At 36.8% G+C, this 19,811-nt stretch overlaps 1 protein-coding gene across 3 annotated transcripts in view; it reads right to left on the minus strand.

The window, feature by feature from the left end:
* Nucleotides 1–972: 972 nt before the first annotated feature.
* LRBA (LPS responsive beige-like anchor protein) overlaps nucleotides 973–19,811 on the minus strand; it is a gene marked incomplete at its 3' end in the record, with an annotated part of 428,602 nt that continues 409,763 nt past the window's right edge. For all 3 annotated transcript variants that reach the window (XM_081999652.1, XM_081999651.1, XM_081999650.1), the window contains 4 exons: nucleotides 13,203–13,304; nucleotides 11,774–11,988; nucleotides 4,173–4,324; nucleotides 973–1,063 (listed from right to left, as the gene is read on the minus strand). In XM_081999652.1, coding sequence (XP_081855778.1) covers nucleotides 973–1,063; nucleotides 4,173–4,324; nucleotides 11,774–11,988; nucleotides 13,203–13,304 — 560 coding nt within the window. The remainder of the gene's footprint in view (nucleotides 1,064–4,172; nucleotides 4,325–11,773; nucleotides 11,989–13,202; nucleotides 13,305–19,811) is intronic.

Below are 19,811 nucleotides of genomic sequence, written 5' to 3' on the forward strand. Positions count from 1 at the left end.
TATTGCAGCGGTTAGTTCTAGGAAAAAAAGAAAGTCGCCTGCAAGTCTAGTGCTTCTGCTGCTGTAGAGAGGCTGCGCACCAGCAAACACCTGCCTTTTCAGTGCTTTCCGACCAGCAGAGGTGTGCTCTGGTACCTGCACCTATTAAAAACTACCTGCCTCTGTGGGCTCCTAATTTGAGTTTAAAGTCTTCAAGTAGCCTTTCTGATTTTGAGGAACAATCCACATTTTGGTGTGCTTTGAGGGAGATGCCAGGTAGAAACTAGAGGGATTCACACTTGATGCAACACAAACTCCATTCCCGGTTTCTCTCTCTTAACTGCACAAAACATACAACTAAAAAAGAACTAATTGTCTAGGCCTAGAAACATGCTTGAATAGCAACATTGATGGAAACGATTTGCAAAGTTTAAAATTACATTAACCATAATTTAAATATTACCATTGATTCCCAGAAACTTCAGTGCTGATGTAGTACAATCATTTGGAAAAGTACGAGACAAAATGTGGTACAGAAAGCACAGATTAAAATTTCCCAAACATTGTAATTAATTTCCATTACGTTAAAATCATATATTCCTCAAGGTTATAGATAAAGCTTCAGATGGAAAAATCTGGTTCTTCATAATATAGCTAGAATGTGAGTTTTAACCATCTTTGCGTTAGGTTTCTTTTACATACAGGGATCAAAATAGACTTCTCATTATGACTAAAAATATAGATTTTTAACTACAGAACCCATTTTTCTGCTTCTTTGCCCTTCCCCCAAAAAAGTCAAGCAAGGTCTACAAAAATAGCAATTAACTTTAAAAAATAGGTTGCTTCTTCCAGCAAATTTAAGTTACATTCAGATGTACTACAGCTATTAATAAGGAACGATGAGGTGGCAAGACGCCAAGAGAGGCATGTTGTGTTCAGTTTCCTTCTGACAACAGCTGCCCACATCCGTGCTAATCCTGCTCTCTGCGAAGATCAGTATCTGGTTTGATACTCGTGGTGCCAACGATTGAAATCATTGTAGAAAACCACTATGCTCCCAGATGCCATGCCAGTCATTATACACCTAAGGAAAGCACAAGACCATATTCGTTAGCGAACCACCTCGCGTTCAGATATACGAGTCAACACACCAAAGAGTTACATCTATACAGGCACGAGAACCTGAGGCAATGACCAACTTCCACCGATGACAGCTGGAGCTGGAAGTGTTCCATGTGCCAGGAAAGTCAGGCTCCAGGGGCTCCCATGTTGGGCTTCCAAGGACTCCAGCAAGGTGGATTTGAATAGAACTGCCACCTGCACCAGCTCTGACAGATTTATGGATCACGAAACATACCATGCAACAGTCTGAAGCTAAATGGAGAGTTAGACAACAGAATTGTTCACCAACATCACTGTCCTGCAAGGCCACTTCAGATACTTCATATACACTGGGATTATTTTTTGGCTTGCTTGCGTGGGTTTTGAGGGGTATTGGAGTGGGATGAAGCCCTGGTGAAGCAGTAAAGTGAAGGAAAGCTAGGAGAAGTCTTCATTTCAGTTTCACCTCCATTTAAGCACAGGATCTACATGAAGGAATCTGATGTGGGCACAGGACTTCATTTGGAAATGTTAGTGTTTGGGTTTGAAAGCAATCTGACAGCTTTGATTGTTTTGGAAGTTCCTGAAAGCAATCACTGTGCTTTCCCACTGAGGGAGTCTTTCTAAATTCCTACTACTAGAGATAATTTAGGTCTGTTTGAAAAGCCATGACCCTGACATCACACACAATTACAAGAGTTTCTATACCATCTTCTCTACTGTCTCATATTAAAGTTTTGTGAAAATGAAAAGTATGAGGACATATAGAATTCTGGCACTTTAGGAAAAAAGCCTCAGAGTTAAAAAGAAATATTCAGAGTAAAAAACTGTAATTCTTCCTTCAGAACAAAGACAAAATATGAGATCATTAAAATATTACATTTTGATAGTATCATACTATTTAATTTCAAGAGCACCATTTTGATTGTTTTGGTATTAGGTTAAAACGTCTTTTTACACAGTGTCACTCAAACACATACATTCATGCATACTAAATAAATTAGTCTGTGTAATTAATTACTCAGTAATTACTCAGTAAAATACTCTGAGTAAATCTCTTCTGAGTTCCTGTTCACTTTGGGTTTGAAGACACAGGTTCCTAACTTGAGCACATGGATAAATTTATAGATGTCCATATTAAATTTCAGTTTATTGACATGCCAAGATATGTTGACATGCCACTAATTACAGTTAAAGATTCTCTAAATGCAAAATTTTATATATTTCAGAGGTCTAAAATTCAACAACTCCAGCTTTTAAAATATTTTTAATGGCAGGAGGTTTTTAATGGAAAACTTTTTTTTTTTCCAAAAGAAGTTGTTGAACGTTTGACTGAAGTCCACAGATTTTGCTAGATTGGATATTTTAACTTCATTTTATGTAAGTTTTAGTAATGTAGTCCAAGTAAAAATGTTAAAACATTCATTATGGACTTCAGTAAGTGGAAGGTTAAGAGTCTCAGCAATATGCTTTACCACACAATGCAGATATTCCTATGGAATTTAGGAGCCAAATGTGCTTGAAAAGTACACAGGAACCCCACTGTCCTGGTTTCAGCCAGGATAGAGCTGGTTTTCTTCACAGAAGCTAGTGTGAGACTGTGTTTTGGATTTGGGATGAGAAACTGTTGATAACGTGCTGATGTTTTGGGTTGTTGCTGAGCAGTCAAGGACAGTCCAGCTTCTTGTGCTGGCCTGCCAGCAAGCAGGCTGGGGGTGCACGGGGAGCTGGGAGGGGACACAGCCGGGACAGCTGACCCAGACTGGCCAAAGAGATATTCCCTACCATACGACGTCATGCCCAGTGCATAAACTGGAGTTGGCCGGGGGGCGGAAATCGCTGCTCGGGGACGGGCTGTCGATCACAGGGTGGTGAGCAATCGCTGTATTGGGCATCACTTGTTCTTGTACATTCCTTTGTTGGTATTATCATTATTGTTTCCTTCTTTCTTTCTGTCCTATTAAACCGTGTTTATCTGAACCCACGAGTTTTTTTTCCCAATTCTCTCTGCCGTCCCACTGCGGGAAGGGGAGTGAGCGAGCGGCTGCGTGGTGCTTAGTTGCCGGCTGGGGCTAAACCACGACAGTCCTTTTTGGCGCCCAACGTGGGGCAAAAGGCTTGAGATAATAACAGTTGCAGGTCACAATATCAGTTTATTTGATTTGCATGATGCTCTCTTCTTTGCTGTACATGTTAAGGATCGGTGTTGGTTTCTGCGGGCTGCTGCACTCTGCGATGATTAGTAATGTCTCGCCCGTGAGATTTGTTTTTAGAGCACTGACCTTGAGCTTAACGTGCTATCATCTGAGCTCTGTACTAAAGCCATTACTGTATTTTGGCTACTGTCTTGTGGAGACCATTAGCAATTATACTTCTGCCTCTGAAAGCCACTAAGCAATACATCAAAGCAAACAAAATTCTAGCCCCGCCCCAAGCTAGAAGTGTACAAATGACACAGCAATCTTCCATCTTATAAACAAACAATACTTTTGTGATAAAAACACAGAAGGACTTTTAAGTACAGCTACATTGGAAAGTGTAATGTAAAAATGCAGTAAAACTATTAACTGCTTGCCTTCAGTAGAAGGAATCTTCAAGGATGGTCATGCTTTATGTGGATAAAACTCTTCTAGAAATGAAAATAAGTATTTGCTTTAGCAAAATACGGATGTGTAGAGGGAATCTTACTGTGCAACTATTCTAACTGTTCTATTTTTAACACAAAGGTCTGGAATTAGGAATGTGATTTGTACCGTAAGTGAAAGAAGAAATATGAAAAGCACATATGTAACCTTCCACCTCCATGTGACCCATACTGTACATTAGCACAGGCCGATAACTCAACCTATCTCGAAGGTCTTCCAAAGTAAGATTTCTTGAAATCAGTCTTCATTCCCCCAAGAGCTGAAATCCTGGAAAAGATTATCAGCCCTAAATATGACATGTTAGAAACAAACTTGTGCAAGTGCAGAATACTCCTCACCAGGATGTGTGATCCACAGAAAATCAAAATCAGAAGTAAAACAAAAGTGCAATTTAATTTTAAGTATATATTCTTTCAAATTCTTGTGAAGACCAGACTTTGCTCTAACCTTTGGTCATACGACAGGGCCATGGATCGGATTCCAGCATCACACCCTGGGTAAGCAAAAAGCTGCTTGAGGTCCCACATCTGCCATACCATGACAACTCCGTTGTCTCCACCTGTAAGCAGATACTGTCCATCTCGACTCAGCTGAATTGCCTAAGGGGAAATCACATGGATATTTGTCAGATAAACGCATTGCTCTTACTCCTCCTCTTTTACTTACGTAAAAAGTTTCATATTGACAGCTGAATGTCTAGGGAGGCTTGATATCAATACAAGCACCATTACTGTTATGTTACTCTACCCAGCAACAGAATTAATGTTATTATGCACAAATCTCTTTAAGATGTCACTAGTTAAGTTTTCCTTCACCTGTGATTTATTCCATATTCCACAGATCTAATACGAGGTCAGCTAAAGAAATTTACTCTTCTAATTAGCTAGATTTACACAATCCAGCAGCACTGGCATTAAAATATAGTACCTGACATTCCCTGAAGGGTCTTTAATACTAGCCTAGCAGAAGCTATCCTCCTTTTCTCTCTGGCAAAAGGCTGAATGATGGAGAGAACTGAAATGTTATACAAATTACTATAATTCATTTAGACCAGCATTTTTAGATTCCTGCTCTGGATTAATAAGATAATGATCCACCCCTCTTAATACAGACTGTGTTTCCTTTCATCATCTATCCTGAAACTGCCTGTGACAAATTCAATGCCTTATACCCTGATTTTGCATGCATCGTGGGGACAGATGGCAAATCTCCATTTGAAATCTTTATTTGGGATCCAGATCATAAAGAAAGATGGGATATCGTTAGTTTTCACAGTAAAGACTTCTTGAAACGGGAGTCTTTGATCTATTTTGATATTTCTTGTGTGCTGTTGGAAAAATCATGATACGTACTGAGTACCTGGAAGAATAGCGACTTTCCTCAGTTACCTGACGACTATGCCAGATGATACTATCAGATATTAAAGATGACTGGAAGCATGAGAAATATTTCTTAAAGTGGGATTTTGCCCATTTAAATAAGCCAATATGTGGTTTAAGAGAACTGAACTTGAAATGTTATTAAAATAAGTGATACCCTATGGGGTCAGACAGACCATGATCCATCTAGCCCAGTGTAGTATCACCAACAGGGGCAGCAGGAGATTCTGTGAGGCTGGCCACTCTACAGACCCTTCCCCCTTGTGCTCCCCAGCATCCACAATCACTGGGTCAGGAATATCAGAAAGCATATCTCTGTCCATTCCCTTTAACGTTTATTGATGTACATGCTGCCCATGAATTTTCTTAATCTGCTTATAAGCCTGCTGATGCCTTCTGTGGGGGAAAAAAAAATAATAAAATAAAAAATTGTCAGAAGTTCATTACAGTGCACAATAGTTTTATCTGTTTTGAAGTGATCCTATAGTTTCAATAAGTACGCCATAGGTCTTATATTGTGGGGGTTTCCTGAATAGCAGTTCTGCATTCATCTCATCCATTGCCTTCATCACTCTACAGACCTTCAGCATTCCCCACCTCAGAAAACACTGAATAAAACTAGTTCCCAACACCAACCCCTGGAAGACTCCATTACTGACTTGTACTGATCTTAGCATTTGTCATGGTTTAACCCCAGCCGGTAGCTAAGATCTTACACATCTTTTCAATACTGGTCTTCGCAATTACTACTACTACTTGAGTAACCCTGAAGAGTACAAAACTTCTCCTGAAAGGAAGACCCTGTCCTGCTGTCGTGCAGAAAGGAAACTTAAGCAGTAGAGGCTACCAGGCCCTGATTTTATAGCCTCATCCTCCAACTATCTGGGAAAACTGAAAGATTTGGAAGGTTTTCAAAAAAAACAGAACCAAGAGGTTGAATGACTTCTGTCACGTGGAATGACATCAGCAACAAGATCAAGACCCTTAGAACTACAGTTTGGACCATTATTAACTCCTGTAAGCCCAAAGCTTTTCCTCTGATCTCCTCCTGTTTACAGATGCTTCTTCTCAGTTCTTTCTGACTTTTGCTCCCCAGCTTGACTCCTGTTTTTTCTCCTCTCCGCTCTCTACTTTTATTTTCATACGCAATACTTGGCCCAGCAGTAACCTATCATCCTCTTCATTTGAGCAAATGGAATGGTGAGAAACAACTTTGCTAGCTGTTGGCTGGATGATTTGCTGTTATCAGAAGGAAAATAAGGAACTTTGCTACTATGAAGCACTATTATCTAGTGTAAACTCTTGATCCTACCTAATCCTTCACTCCTTTGCTCCTACTTCCAATTCATATTTTTCCTTCACTCCTTTCTGCCTCTTATCTTCTCCCAGTCTGACAAGTTTCTGCATTCCCATCTCTACTTCTCTGAGGTTCCTGTTGCTCTTGCAAGCATCTCTCTCATTCTCTCCTTGGTTCTCTCCATGCTCCTCTGCTTCCCCATCACTCCTTCCCCCTCCTCGTCCAGGATCACCTCATCTCATTTCTTGCTATGGCAATTTTTGTGCACCTCACTGTAGGGGATGATTGGTTGCAGGGGAAAACTCTGCATCCCTGGACTACAGATGTTGAGTACAGAACGTAGATGCTATGCATCATCTACTGAATGCATTTAACCTGAGACTGTGAATCAGCTAAATTTGGGCAGCTCTTCAACAAAATACACATCCTTCACAGGACTAATTAATGATAAATTTCAGCTTCCTGACCTAAGGCAAGAAGCCACAAAACTTTTCAGTGGAACAATGTAAGAACGGAGGATATTCAGAACAATGGCTTTTAAATTCCAAACATACACGTTCTGCAAATAGATTGATCCACTTTAACTAAAACATTGTCACTGCAAGGCAAGGAAATTGCCTCAAGATCATGGTCTACAAGCAAAACTCCAGCTCAAAGATTTAAATTCAGGAAACAGTAGTAAGACCTGAAGACAGGATGTTGCAAACATACCTCTCTCTGCTGAAGTCTGCAAGTATTTTGGCACTTGCAAATCTCTCATTCTACAGTTTTTCAACATGCAACACTTGTAATATACTGTGATATTGAATTCTTCAGGAAAAAGAAGTTGTTTTTTTAATATACAGAATTTATAGTGCATGCACCACAAAAAAGAGGGAAATTAAAACACAAAAATGTTACATTCATGCAACATTAAAGTGTTTATACAGACTGCTGACAAGCCTAGAAACCAAAATATACAGTGTACGTAAGATACTGGTTCGTGAACACCAATAATTGAAGTCAGACATATTGCACAGCTGTATTTGTTGTACCGCTGTACTCTATTACTATGATGCCAAATATATGCTTTAAGAATTATATGATGTGTAACACTTACATTAAGATAGTTTCTATATTATATATTTTGAGTGTTTACTGCAACAACTCCCAACTAATCAGAATAAATGACATTGCTAAAATTTTATTTCACACAATAACTTTAAAACGAATGTAACTGAAACACAAACATATACTGTAAACAAAATATTAAAACACTGAAAAAAAACAGATGATAAACCTATTCCAGCTGTGTTTTGAATTAAGATGACAACACATACATGTAAATTTAGATACAACAAAGCAGAATATACAGAGGTTTTTTCCAACCATATTTAAGTATGGAACATTGAATACTAACCAAGGCTGGAGTTGAACATTCTGAGCTGAAGCTTCTCCCACTCAAAAAACAAATGTTCCAACCATAAATTGCTTCTGTGATTGTTTCTACCAGCCTACAAAAAAATGCTAAGCATGTCCCAAGGCACAGCCCCAAGAAGCCTGAAAACTCATTTAGAGGCCCTCTTAGAAGAACACAGTAACTCAGTAGGAAAGGGGTAGAAAACAGAGATAAGACTGTGAACATTATCTAGAACTTGCACGCACTGAGTAGATGATCATGAGAACTAACATACCACACACAATTATTAAAAAGATTATTCATTAGAAGCAAAAATCAATAAGAGGTGGTTTTCTTCTCTATAGCAATGGCAATCTCCTAAGGGTATTTTCAAATTGCAATGAAGACCGTGACAAATAATTATTTGCTACACTTATAAAATTCAGCTGATGAAAATCCATTAACCTTATGGTCATGGTTCACTTGAATTTTATACTTGAAGCTTTTACTGAAGAAATGCTATATTAAAAGGCAAATTAAAGCCATTAATCTTTAACTCTTCCACTACCTGCAAAATGCAGTGGGTTTTGTGATCTTTTGATTAAATAAAGTGTAGGCTTTGAACCCTTACTAATACCTATGCAATTTTACTAAGTCACTGGCTTGTCATGAAGACAAGATGTTGATTTATTTATTTTTATTGTTAATTAATACATTTCTCAGCCACTTGCACACATACACACAGACACACATATATATATATGAATGAAGGAATGAATGGAAGAAAAAGGTCACCCTGTCAACATTTCAGTTTCATGACATGCCCTTCAAGATTTAACAAATGAAAGGATGCTTTTACTCCCAAGTACTCCAATTGGTGTAGAAGGCAACATGAATCAATTTTACTGTTCTGCTTTTCCCCAGCGTAGTTTATCTACGATTCTGCTAGGTACGAAACTGAAACAACTCTGCAACTAATCTTTCCCACAATGTGAGCTTCAGACTCTTAAATAATCCCCAAAGCGCACAATTTCAGCAATGTTCTAAAAGCTGCATTTCTGACTTGCATTTCCTTGTAAAGTCTCAAAACTTTGCACGAATCCTTTTTAACATCTCAGGTTTTTGAAAGGCAGTGCTTTGTAAAAAGGCAGAGCTGACACTGTGACAGCCCTGGCTTACAGCAGCAGAAGTCTTGTGGGCACTTCCACATTTCAAAACAGACTCAGGAAAGGAAAATAAATTGGTTCCTCTGGGTGAAACAGCATACAGTCTTTGTTTAGGGTAAAATAACTTTACTTCTCTGAACAAGCACACTATTTAGAGTTAAGTTATTCATTAAGATATCTAAACATTACATGGTAGATGTACTGCGATATGCCTAAGCTCCACTGAGCAATACAGTATTTAAAACAAAAACAGGTGGAAGGCATTGATTAGACTTTGAATTTCCCCAGAGCATCTGAAATTTTTCCAGCAGTTTTCTAGCACAAGAGTACAAGAAAGAAAACCAGAATGTTGTTCTGAACACCACTATTGAAAACTGCTAGTTTTGTCAATAACGTTCTGAAATACTGGCTCATTAATGACATCGGAAAATAGAAACTGGAATGTTACGTTACAGATTTAACACTTACGACCTCTTCCTTCCCTTTTCTATCCTCCTCGAGCAAAAGCCAATGAAAAGTGTTGGTCAGCACAGCCCATGGGAAGGTACCATTCATTTTAAATGGCCCTACTTTAATCATGCAGTTGCCACTTGCCTTCTAACATGATATAGTGCAGAAGCACTGGGAAAGACACCGTAGGTTGTTTAAGCATAAAGCCCAGCTGGGACCACTGGGAGAGAAAGAAAACAAAACAAAACAAAAACAAAACCCAAACCCCTGTACATATGTAATTCTGGCCAGCAGTGAGTGGAACTTCCATTGCCTCTAGCAACATTCCTAAAGCTGTGGGTACTGACTGAAACACTACAGAAATTGTTTTAGCCAGCAAGGGATTTCTAGGTATTTTACAGATTTGCTGGCCTAGCTGACAACATAATCACAACTGAAAGTGACAGATTATCAACATTATTATTCTAAAAAGAGAAAACACTGTGATACGTACTTACTTTATGGAAAGAACTGGGATGAAGGGTAGGCTGAAAATCTCAAAAGCATTTGTACAAGGACAGCCAAAGGTACAATTTCAGAGAATTGAAGAAAGATTAAAAATTGAAGCAAGAATCTACATTAATTTGGAAAAATGGCTTGGGACAGAAATATACACATTACTACTTCATTTCCCCAGCCTCAAATCTGCACTTGTGGCTGCCACAGCATCCAAAAATTGAATGCCCTCTCACCCCTGCAGAGAGCACTCTCACTATGGAAGAAACACCTACACAGAGAGTTATTTCTGCATATTCCACTACCAACCATTTTTCCATTTTAAAATGGGGATGCTGGATTAAGAGAGTATTGTACATGACAGAGTTTTACAAAGTTTTAAGTGGAATACCCTGAACTACACTGGAGTCTTCAGTGGTAATGGAGCATTCACTGTTCAATGTAAGTTCTAAAATGGAAATACTGAAAATCAAAATTCTTTCAAATGTATCGACACATTCTTCCATCCTTCAAATTAATATGTATAGAGTCAAGAGAAGACCAGGTGCTAATTTAAAAATGCTTACAGTTTCAATAATTCTGTAACATGAACATCGGGGCAAAGAGGCATTTTCTTCCTGAAACATCTAATCCAAATAAAGGAGAAACTTTTGAGAGTTTTCAATTCAAGAGAACATTGGAAATCCCAGCAGCTGAGTTGCTGGGCTCGTCCATGAGATTTTGAAAGTCAGCTTGGAGGTGTAGTACTGCTATATGCTCACAACAGAAGTCTCTTGCTGCTGTTAAATAGTTAAATAGTTTTACATAGGAAACACCTCTTTACTGTGAGAGTGACCAAGCACTGGCTAAGGTTGCCCAGAGAGGCTGCAGGATCTCCATCCCTAGAGATATTCAAAAGCCACCTGGACATGGTCCTGGGCAACTGCCAGGGTGGCTGGACCAGATGATCGACAAAGGTCCCTTCCAATCTCAATCATTCTGTGATTCTGTGCCCCTCAGACCACAACTACTGGCACAGAGACCATAACTTCAGATAATTCAGCCTGAATGCTGACCCAGCAATGTGATCTTGCTTCATGTCTCTGCTGCATTCCTTAACATTCTACTATATTTGGTACTGTTAGTTCACTTTTTTCCCCTTACCTTTCCTTTCTTTCTCATTCAAGGAAAAAGTGGGAATATTTTTAACTCAAGGAAAGTATTCTTCTGACATTTCTGCTTCACTGCAGTATAGCTGTCAGGTTCCGCTCTGCTTCATAGGTAGTATTTCATAGAAACTGTCAGAAGACCTGCATTTTCTATTATCAAATAATTTCCATAAAACCGTAAGCTTAAAATGCCTCCTGCATAGTTTTGGACTTGCTCCATGTCACTTGCAGCTAAAGATGTGGAACCTAGCTGCCTGCTCAGCAAATGCCAAAGGGCTAAAGGGTTGAAATATAGACATACACCTATAAACTTCCTGAAGCTCAGCACAAGACATGTTATCTCACGGTAAGATGAAAGAATATAGACAGATATGCCAAAAAAGAGAAAGTCAATATCCAAACCAGCATGTCCAATGACCTCCTGCCTTCAGACTCAAAAGTAAAGAAGTAGCCCGGCTTCTCCTGGTCAGCAGTTAGCAATATTTCTATTGTTCTGTTCAAGGAAATGCCTACAGGATATTCCATGCTATATGAACAGAGTTATTCTAAAATTAAAACCGGTACTATTAGGAGTACATGGTCCGCTTAACTACAATTTTTTTGGAATGTTGCTTTTACTGTCTAGTACCATATATATGGCCTGGCTATAGGAAGAGTCTCAACACAACTCCAGCATTGATAGCTTTTGCTGATACTGGAACTGTTAGTCCTTAGCACACATCTGAGTACACTCACCTTTATCTTGTCATCTGTTTCCATAGTAGCTTGAAGTCTCCCATTCACGCTGAATACACAGAAGAGGCCGTTTTCATAATATATGACACAGTGGCCTTCTCTTGAAGCTTGAATAAGTTTTGGTCTCAGGCAGTTTTCAGGACCTTCTAATGTTTCAGGGCCTTCTAATGTCCTCAGTAGATCTCCATTCATAGAATGTATGAGACATGGTCCTTCTAACAAGACAAAATAAAATCTCTACTTATTGATTTACATGCTTATTTAAAAACATCATATACCAAATAATAAGTGAAGATGTCTACTACATTATAATGATTTTTACCATGTTTAAGTGGAACGCCTAATGACTTTAAGGGTGCCAGAGAGTAAAATGAACAGGTCATTACTCAAGAGCTTTGTATTAAGGTATTTTAGAGCACTATCAAAACCAGTTGGAGACCTAACAGATTTTCTTTTGTGGATTTTCTTTTAAAACTGGTAGTAGTTACTTTTGAGAGCACAAAAATAAATGTACTTTATACTAAAATGAGATTTTCAAAATATGAAGATACACAGAGGCAAGTGTAATGAATTTACATACGTAGGTACTCTAAAAGTGTATGTTCTCATATTAAGATTTTAACCCATACATGATCCTCTAAATATTTTTTTTAATATTGGACAAATACCTGATTTGCATGTAAGCCACAAGCATTTACACGCATAAAACACACACATGGGTGCATATGATGAGTACACCCAACTTTGAAAGTGTCTCAAAGTAGGTACTTCGGAAACACTGAAGCAGAAAGATCGCAAGTCTAAGAAATTTCCAATTTAAAAATAAGTATGGACCGACAAATACAAAAATATAAACAATACCCATGGAATCAACACTATTCTTTATAATTTGCCTGCCAAAAGCAGGTCTTTGAGAACACAAATGGGACATATTACAGGCTTTGTAGCTAAGCTCGAAGAGCCTGAACAGAATTACTACAAGTTTTAGTTGGTAGTTTATATATACCCTTCATCAAACACACAAGACAGAAGGAAACCTTCTCTTTCCCTTGAAACTAATTTTTGCTCCCTTTCTGAAAAGTTATCTATAACAAACATTTTTCACCGTCCTGGCAATCAAGAGCTGTATCCAGCTGTATGCTATATGCAATTACTCATTGGATAAATAAACAAAAAGAAATAGGCATCAGGCTTATAGGAAAACTGACGTTGAAACTGATGTGGAAACTGGTTGCCTCGTCTTGTAAATGTCTGAATAATCCTCAGTTTTAATATGTTTAAAAAGAGGTTTCAAATTCCATAGCAACTAAAACAAGGTTAGAAATAAAACCATCATAAAGTTAATAAATTCTGCCACCTGAGACTATATTCCTTTTTGCATTAGGGTTATAGCTTCATGAACAGAAAGAAATGACAACAGCTACCCTACCTTTTGAACCACTTATTACCAGGCCAAGTTCAGCACAAATGGTAGCACAGGTGATCTCATAGTCATGTCCTGTCAGAATAGCCCGAGGAGTTGCAAAATCACCTTCAATGAAAAAACAATAAAAGCAATCGTTGGTTACAATCTATTTCTAAAACCACTGCTTTCAATCACTTGAAGCCTCTTCAGTTTCCTTGCTCTTTGAGTTCATGTTCCCTACAAATCACTTCTATGCCACTGTTTGCATACGGTTGTTCTGTACACATATCTACATAGTACAGCAGCAGTATACTACAGGAATTCAGCCTGCACATTTACTATCACACATTAATATTAAAGTCAGGTGTGTAGCAAAAACAAATAGAAGTTGGAGCACACAAATTTGCTTTTTCCTCTCCCTCCATCTCCTCCTCTGGTTTTCTTTTGTGGAAGCAGCAATCTAAATCAATTGCCATGTTTTCCTATGACAGGCATAAGTGAACACAAGTGTCACAATGACAGTACTGAGAGGAGACAGTGACGGTGCCCAAAGATGAAGTAAAACATACATTGACTGGTTCTATTTTAACCTAGTAACAGTGTTGAAACCTCAGCCTGATGTCTAGTTCCTTGTAAGGTATGGAGCTTGAACCATAATTAATACGAATTTCAGATGAGTTTGCAAAATCAAACCGCCCAAACCCAACATTAGATATATCCCTGCAACAAGAACAAATAAAACTAAATTTTTGAGATTCTCTTTGTAAACCAAACATACATGGATACCATAAAGAAAATGTACAACTGGCATGTTTAAAAGGGAAAAAAAAAAAAATTATTCTGCAGGTCAAGATACAGAAAGGGTAAGCAAATGCCGTAACGTTCTTTAAATAGTTTTATAACTTCACTCACAGGTCATTCACTGGATCACCCTCTTCAGGAGTGCTAGCATTTCATGGAAATCACATTGGTTTTGTATTACCATATAATTAGTTCATTCAAAGCATTTTACAAAGCATTTAAACTATAAAGACTGTATCTTGGGCAATGTTATCATGTAGTTTCAAAAAGGATTAGACAAGCTTTTAAGCAGCAGGGAATTATTTCACTTCACAGTAAATGATGATATGTGCGATACCAACAAGGCAGTAAAGCAGTGGTAAAAATCAAACTTTTTTTACTTGAAAAGCAGAAGATGGATTTGAAAAGAAACAAAGTAATATTAGGGCAAATTGACTCCATTTGTTACTAAGGTAGCATCACTCCAATTATAGTTGGGGTTGTAACTTTTCAAAAAATAGAAACAGCATAATGTCCTTAGTTCGTCCATGTAGAGCCTTAACAGTGCTAGCATACTGGTGCTGGTCTTATTAGAAATTATGGAAATATTAAAGCAGGTAGCTACCCAGACCCTGCATGTGTACAGCGAGAGACTTCTGTGGAAAAGAAGTGTAGATCTGGGCTTGCAGAAATAAAAGTTTATCTTACTCTCAATATTGTACATTATTACTGAAACCATTTGCAACACCTCCCAGACTGTCCATGTAGCTGCCACATTCAAATGGCTTTTCAGAAAAGGTCACAATCTATGACAAAGTATCAAATCGAAGATTTTGACCTTTCAAAGTTTGATTTATTCTGCAGTTACTGTTATAATCTATAATTTATATCCACAATAAAAAATTTCAAAAAGTAAATAAATCTGTTTCTTCTTAGACATATACGTATACGCTAGATACATATATGTATGTGCATATATACACACACACACACACGTGCACGTATGTTATCAGCATTTTAAATTTGAAAATGCTTTGGAGCAACTTTTTGTCCCTAATCTCTTAATAAATAATCATTAAAAGCTATTGCTTGTGTTTTGTATAATGTTTGGCAAAACACACTCAAACCCAGGAAGTATGGCAGACAGTTCAGAGGCAAAGGAAAAACTCCCAACAAATTAGAAGCATAAGGGTAGACTTAATGACCTCTAGGTACTTCTCAGGTAGCTGATCCTGCAGACACTCACAAACCTTTTAGAGAAAGTTTTCTCTATTGAACTTTCCTCACCTAAATGCAGAGCAGGCACCTTAGAAGACTCATAAAAGAACTTTGTGCAGACAAGCCACAAATTTGCAGTGTTAGGGGAAAATGTAACAGTAACTGTAACAGTCATTATCCACTTAGAATTTAATTTTGTTCACTGAATTCTTTCCCACTGTTGTCCCTGAGCCATGAAACAAGAGGCAGCTTTATGCATTTAAAGCTCTTGTTAATTTGTTTTCTTTTAAATGAGCTGCCTCCATTAGCAAAATTCTAGAATTCTGGTTTCATTTTGCTTTATTTTGCTTTCAGGAATTGCATTTAACACATACTTGTGTAGATCAGCAAGGAATTAATCTAATTATATACTACATATCTTAATGAAAGTTTTGAAGTCAGAGAAGTTTTAAATGTACAACACTCTAGTGGAGGTAATGAATATAAGATGTTGGAGTTTGAAGACTTATTAGAAGCAATGTCCAAATGAATTACTAGTAGGTGCAGATAAACAAAATCTTCATAGTAAACTTACTGCTTACAGCAATTATATTACTGTAGGCTTTACCTGTGTTAGACTGTCGGTAACTATATACATAAAATGAAGGGGATATGATTCTTAAAATAAGAAGTAGAAAAAAACAAGCATATATATTTATCACAGTCCACAGAAAAGTAAAATTACATAAGTAACGCTCACAGTCTTTTTAGAATTTGGACTTGACTTCAAACATAAGAGTATAAATCTACAGGTGGCAGGATCAGTGTCTCAAATTGTATCAGCTGTTTACTAAATTACATTTGTGCTACTGAAATACTTTAATGCAAAAAAGAAAAAGAAGAAATCTGAATAGCATCTTTAAAGAAATTAGGACTTGAATAAATACTGTAAAAGAGGAGTCCTGTGAAAAGTCAGGCTGACTCCTTTGATAAGAATGCAAAGTATTTAAGGGTTTCCAAGCCTCTGATTTTCCAAATAATGGGGTCAACTTAAAAGCTGATCGTAGAGCAGAACAGATTTCTTTAAAAGCTTTTAAACTGTTATTGCTTCAGAAGATTGTCATGGTTTTCAATAATGCAAAGAGAAAATTTTATTTTGTTGCTGGTTTAAGGGGCACCACTTCAAACTTTTCTAAATTGTTTTAGGGGAACCGGCTTGCAGACCTTTTGAAAAGCTGGGGAAGTAACTTCAAAGGGAAGAGAGTCTTTGTCCGCTAAGCAGGTTTACGACCACTGATGCAAACCCTAACTAAGGACTGAAAAGAATACTCAGTGCATCTTTATGGAGATCCTTAAGGAAGATGAACAAGTCAAATGAGATTAAAGATAGTTCAAATCCTAGCACTAATAACCAAGACACAAGAGTTTTACAGATGTGCTTTTCTCAGCATAGTATATAATAATATCCTTAGGCTATACCACTGCTGGCTTGCTACTTGAAGTTGAATGCTGTAAGAATCTTAAAGCCACATTCACATTGCAACAAATGTCGTCAATGATTTAAGTCACAGGAGGTACACATGAAGTTATTTTCCAGTAATGGACAGAATACTTTACCTTTACAGTAACCATTCAAATTATTTCAAAGGAACTCTCCTACATTCCAATAAATAATTTCTGCAAAGCTGTTTTCCCATAGAAAATAGCATAAAATATCACTCTTCCTTAAGTGACCAAAGTACATTTTAAATCATAAAATTCAAGCTTCAGAAGATAAAAGAGCACATGATAGCATGTCAGCTTATGGCGATATTTCAGTGAAAAAATGTTAGGTGTTTGGAAACTACGTTTAAAAAGGAACAGCGGGATTATAGTAAAGTCAAAACTTTCTTCTAGTTTAATGACATCCAGAAGAAGGTACGTCTTACTGGATAACAATTGGTTTGTATTGCTGGGTCTTTCTCTGTTATTTTTTCAGGTCTGGTGATGTTACAAAACAAAACAAGATCATGACATTTTAAATCCATCAGTAAATTCCTAAAAAGACCACTTTTTTTTATTTTCAGCACTAAGCTCAAAAAGCTGAGCAAAACACAGGAAATCATTTAAAGAAAAATCTCTTCCTAAAAAGAAATCAAACTAGAGATCGACTGAAAAAAAACTTCTCACAATGAAATATGAGATAGACTTCCTACTATTTCTGGGTGAGATGCAACACATGAAAATATAAAATATTTGAGTATGCTCCTTTTTATATTTTATGCTGAGAAGACAGTTAATTATGATAAGTCACAGACAGCCAGTCATTTCTAAATTATTCTTCTATGATTGCAGAGGCGGTAGGGCACTTTTAAATGGAAAATTAATTATGATTTTATGTTGACATAAAATCTGAATTAAATAAAGCATCAGTTAGTCTAACTATGATTTTACCTACTTTTTGCAAAAATAAGTGATCAAGTACTTTCTCAGAAGGATACATCAAACAAACCAAATTATATATGTAAGAAAAGTCTTCTAAAAATCATTTTACAAATTGCACAATTCTGAAGTTGTTTCATATGATAAAAATTGTTTTCCTCAATAAAAGGTTTGAAATCGATTTGAGAAGTACAAATGTACTTACAGATGTGTGACTTTTGGACAAAAGTGCTTTCAGCAAAATGTAAGTAAATCAAGAAAATTCATTTCCTGCTAGTATATACTTAACTGACTATATAGCAAGTTTCAGAGTTTAATTACACCACAGTGATTACTGTCACTTATTATATAAAGTCTGTAATATTAACATTACTTATACATCACACACGGTGAACATTTAAATAACAGCCAACTGGTTAAAAACCCATTTTCTGGCACGGAAAAGCTAGCTCTTTGATGGGTGTGGGATCTTACTAAAGCAGTACTACACAGTATTACTGAAGTATTCCTAAAACTTCAGTTTGAATAATCTTTCCTTTGTAAACATGCATTTTTATGTAACAATGTAATCTTTTCATATTATGTAGGAACTTCGTTGTTGTCCAGTTATTCACATGACACTCCATCAGCATTTCCTCTAATTCCTTCAAACTACTTCCCATCTGTTCAGATTTTTTTTTTTTTTTTTTTTTTTTTTTTACAGGAAGAAGTACAACCTTATGCCTTGATGCAAGTTTTGTTTTTGGGAAAAAAAAAAACCCAAACACTTCTATCGTACATTTTCTGAAAAAGGAACAATATCTTTGAACGACATATCATTCTATCCTGCAGCAAAATCTAAAAACATGAAACACAGAAGATGCTATGCTGCTGTTATGTTTGTTCAATAAAGAAAAAAAATTAGATTTATCTTGTAGAATTAATTTCAGCAATTATAACACAGGAAAGGCTTACTGTACTTCCTGCAGTCACACAGTGCAACAAGTGACTAACGCATTCAGTACTAATGTGAGATTTTTCATACACATTGTTTCAAGAGAACAGGTTCACTATTGTTTCCAAAATAAACACAGTAAAGAAAAAGATTTAACAGGCCTTCATGAATTGGATATTACAATTCAGATTTCAAAAGTCAGTAATCCCCAGCGTCTTTAATTCCTACACCATGTGCAATGCGAAGCTTTCTGGAACGAGTTCGCCCTTATTGGGGATTCATCTGCTGGAAGTCCTGGAAGTCATTCAGCAGGACTCCTCCCACTGAATACGGACCTTTTTGAAGCCCCTGGAAAGTATCTGCAGGTGAATATTCAGGGTCAGTGTACACTAATATTTTAATATTTGCACCATCCTGACTTCATAAACTGCTACTTAAATATCAGCTTTGAAGTTTTAAAACACTGTCATTTTTGGTTGAGAATGTTCTAAAACAGCTTTATGAAGGGACTTTTTTGTTTATGCTGAAAAAAAAAATAATCTATTTTCTTCATATTTGTCTCTTGTGGTTTATAGTTATAACTATTCCATTACTTAGTGAGTCCAAGAAAAATATCCAACAAACCTCAACAGAAAAGGGAAAAACCCATCAAGCAATTATTTCAGTCAGAAATAGCACCTACTGCGGAATTGTTGTAAGATAAAAGACATCTTACAACATCCTGAAACTGACCACCAGTTGAAACTTATACAGTATTTCATACCTTGGGCTGAAAACAATCTGAGATGAGAGGTTTCATACAACAATTCAGCAGGTTTTTCTTCTTTCCTATTAAAATACTAATTCATTAAACTAATTCACTTTTGTTTGAAGTAAGAAAAATTTATCACTGCAAAATAGTACTGTCCCATAACAGCACATATAAAAGTCTGTGCTTTAGCTATTTGATTGCTTTTGTAAAGTTATTTCAAACCAATGCACCAGTAGTGTATTGCACCTTCAGATATCGATGTAACTGGGAATACCGATGGCATACACCAAGTTCAGAGCATACATAAATTAGCTGTCTTTTAAAAAGTAACTGTTTTAAAACAGATACTTTTTCAAGGAAGCAGGCCATACTTCTAATTACATATAGTACTTTTACACTCCGCAGAGTTGTATCTCTGTGATGCTAGTGCTAATAGAATTTAGATCCAGAAACACTTAAAAATAATTTCCAACCCAAGTCAGGATTATTGTATTGACCAAAAAATTTTTACAACATTTAGGTTGGCAATTTTATTCTAGACTATAAATTA

Source organism: Phaethon aethereus, assembly GCF_964289735.1.
Source record: "Phaethon aethereus genome assembly, chromosome: 4".
Lineage (NCBI taxonomy): Eukaryota > Metazoa > Chordata > Aves > Phaethontiformes > Phaethontidae > Phaethon > Phaethon aethereus.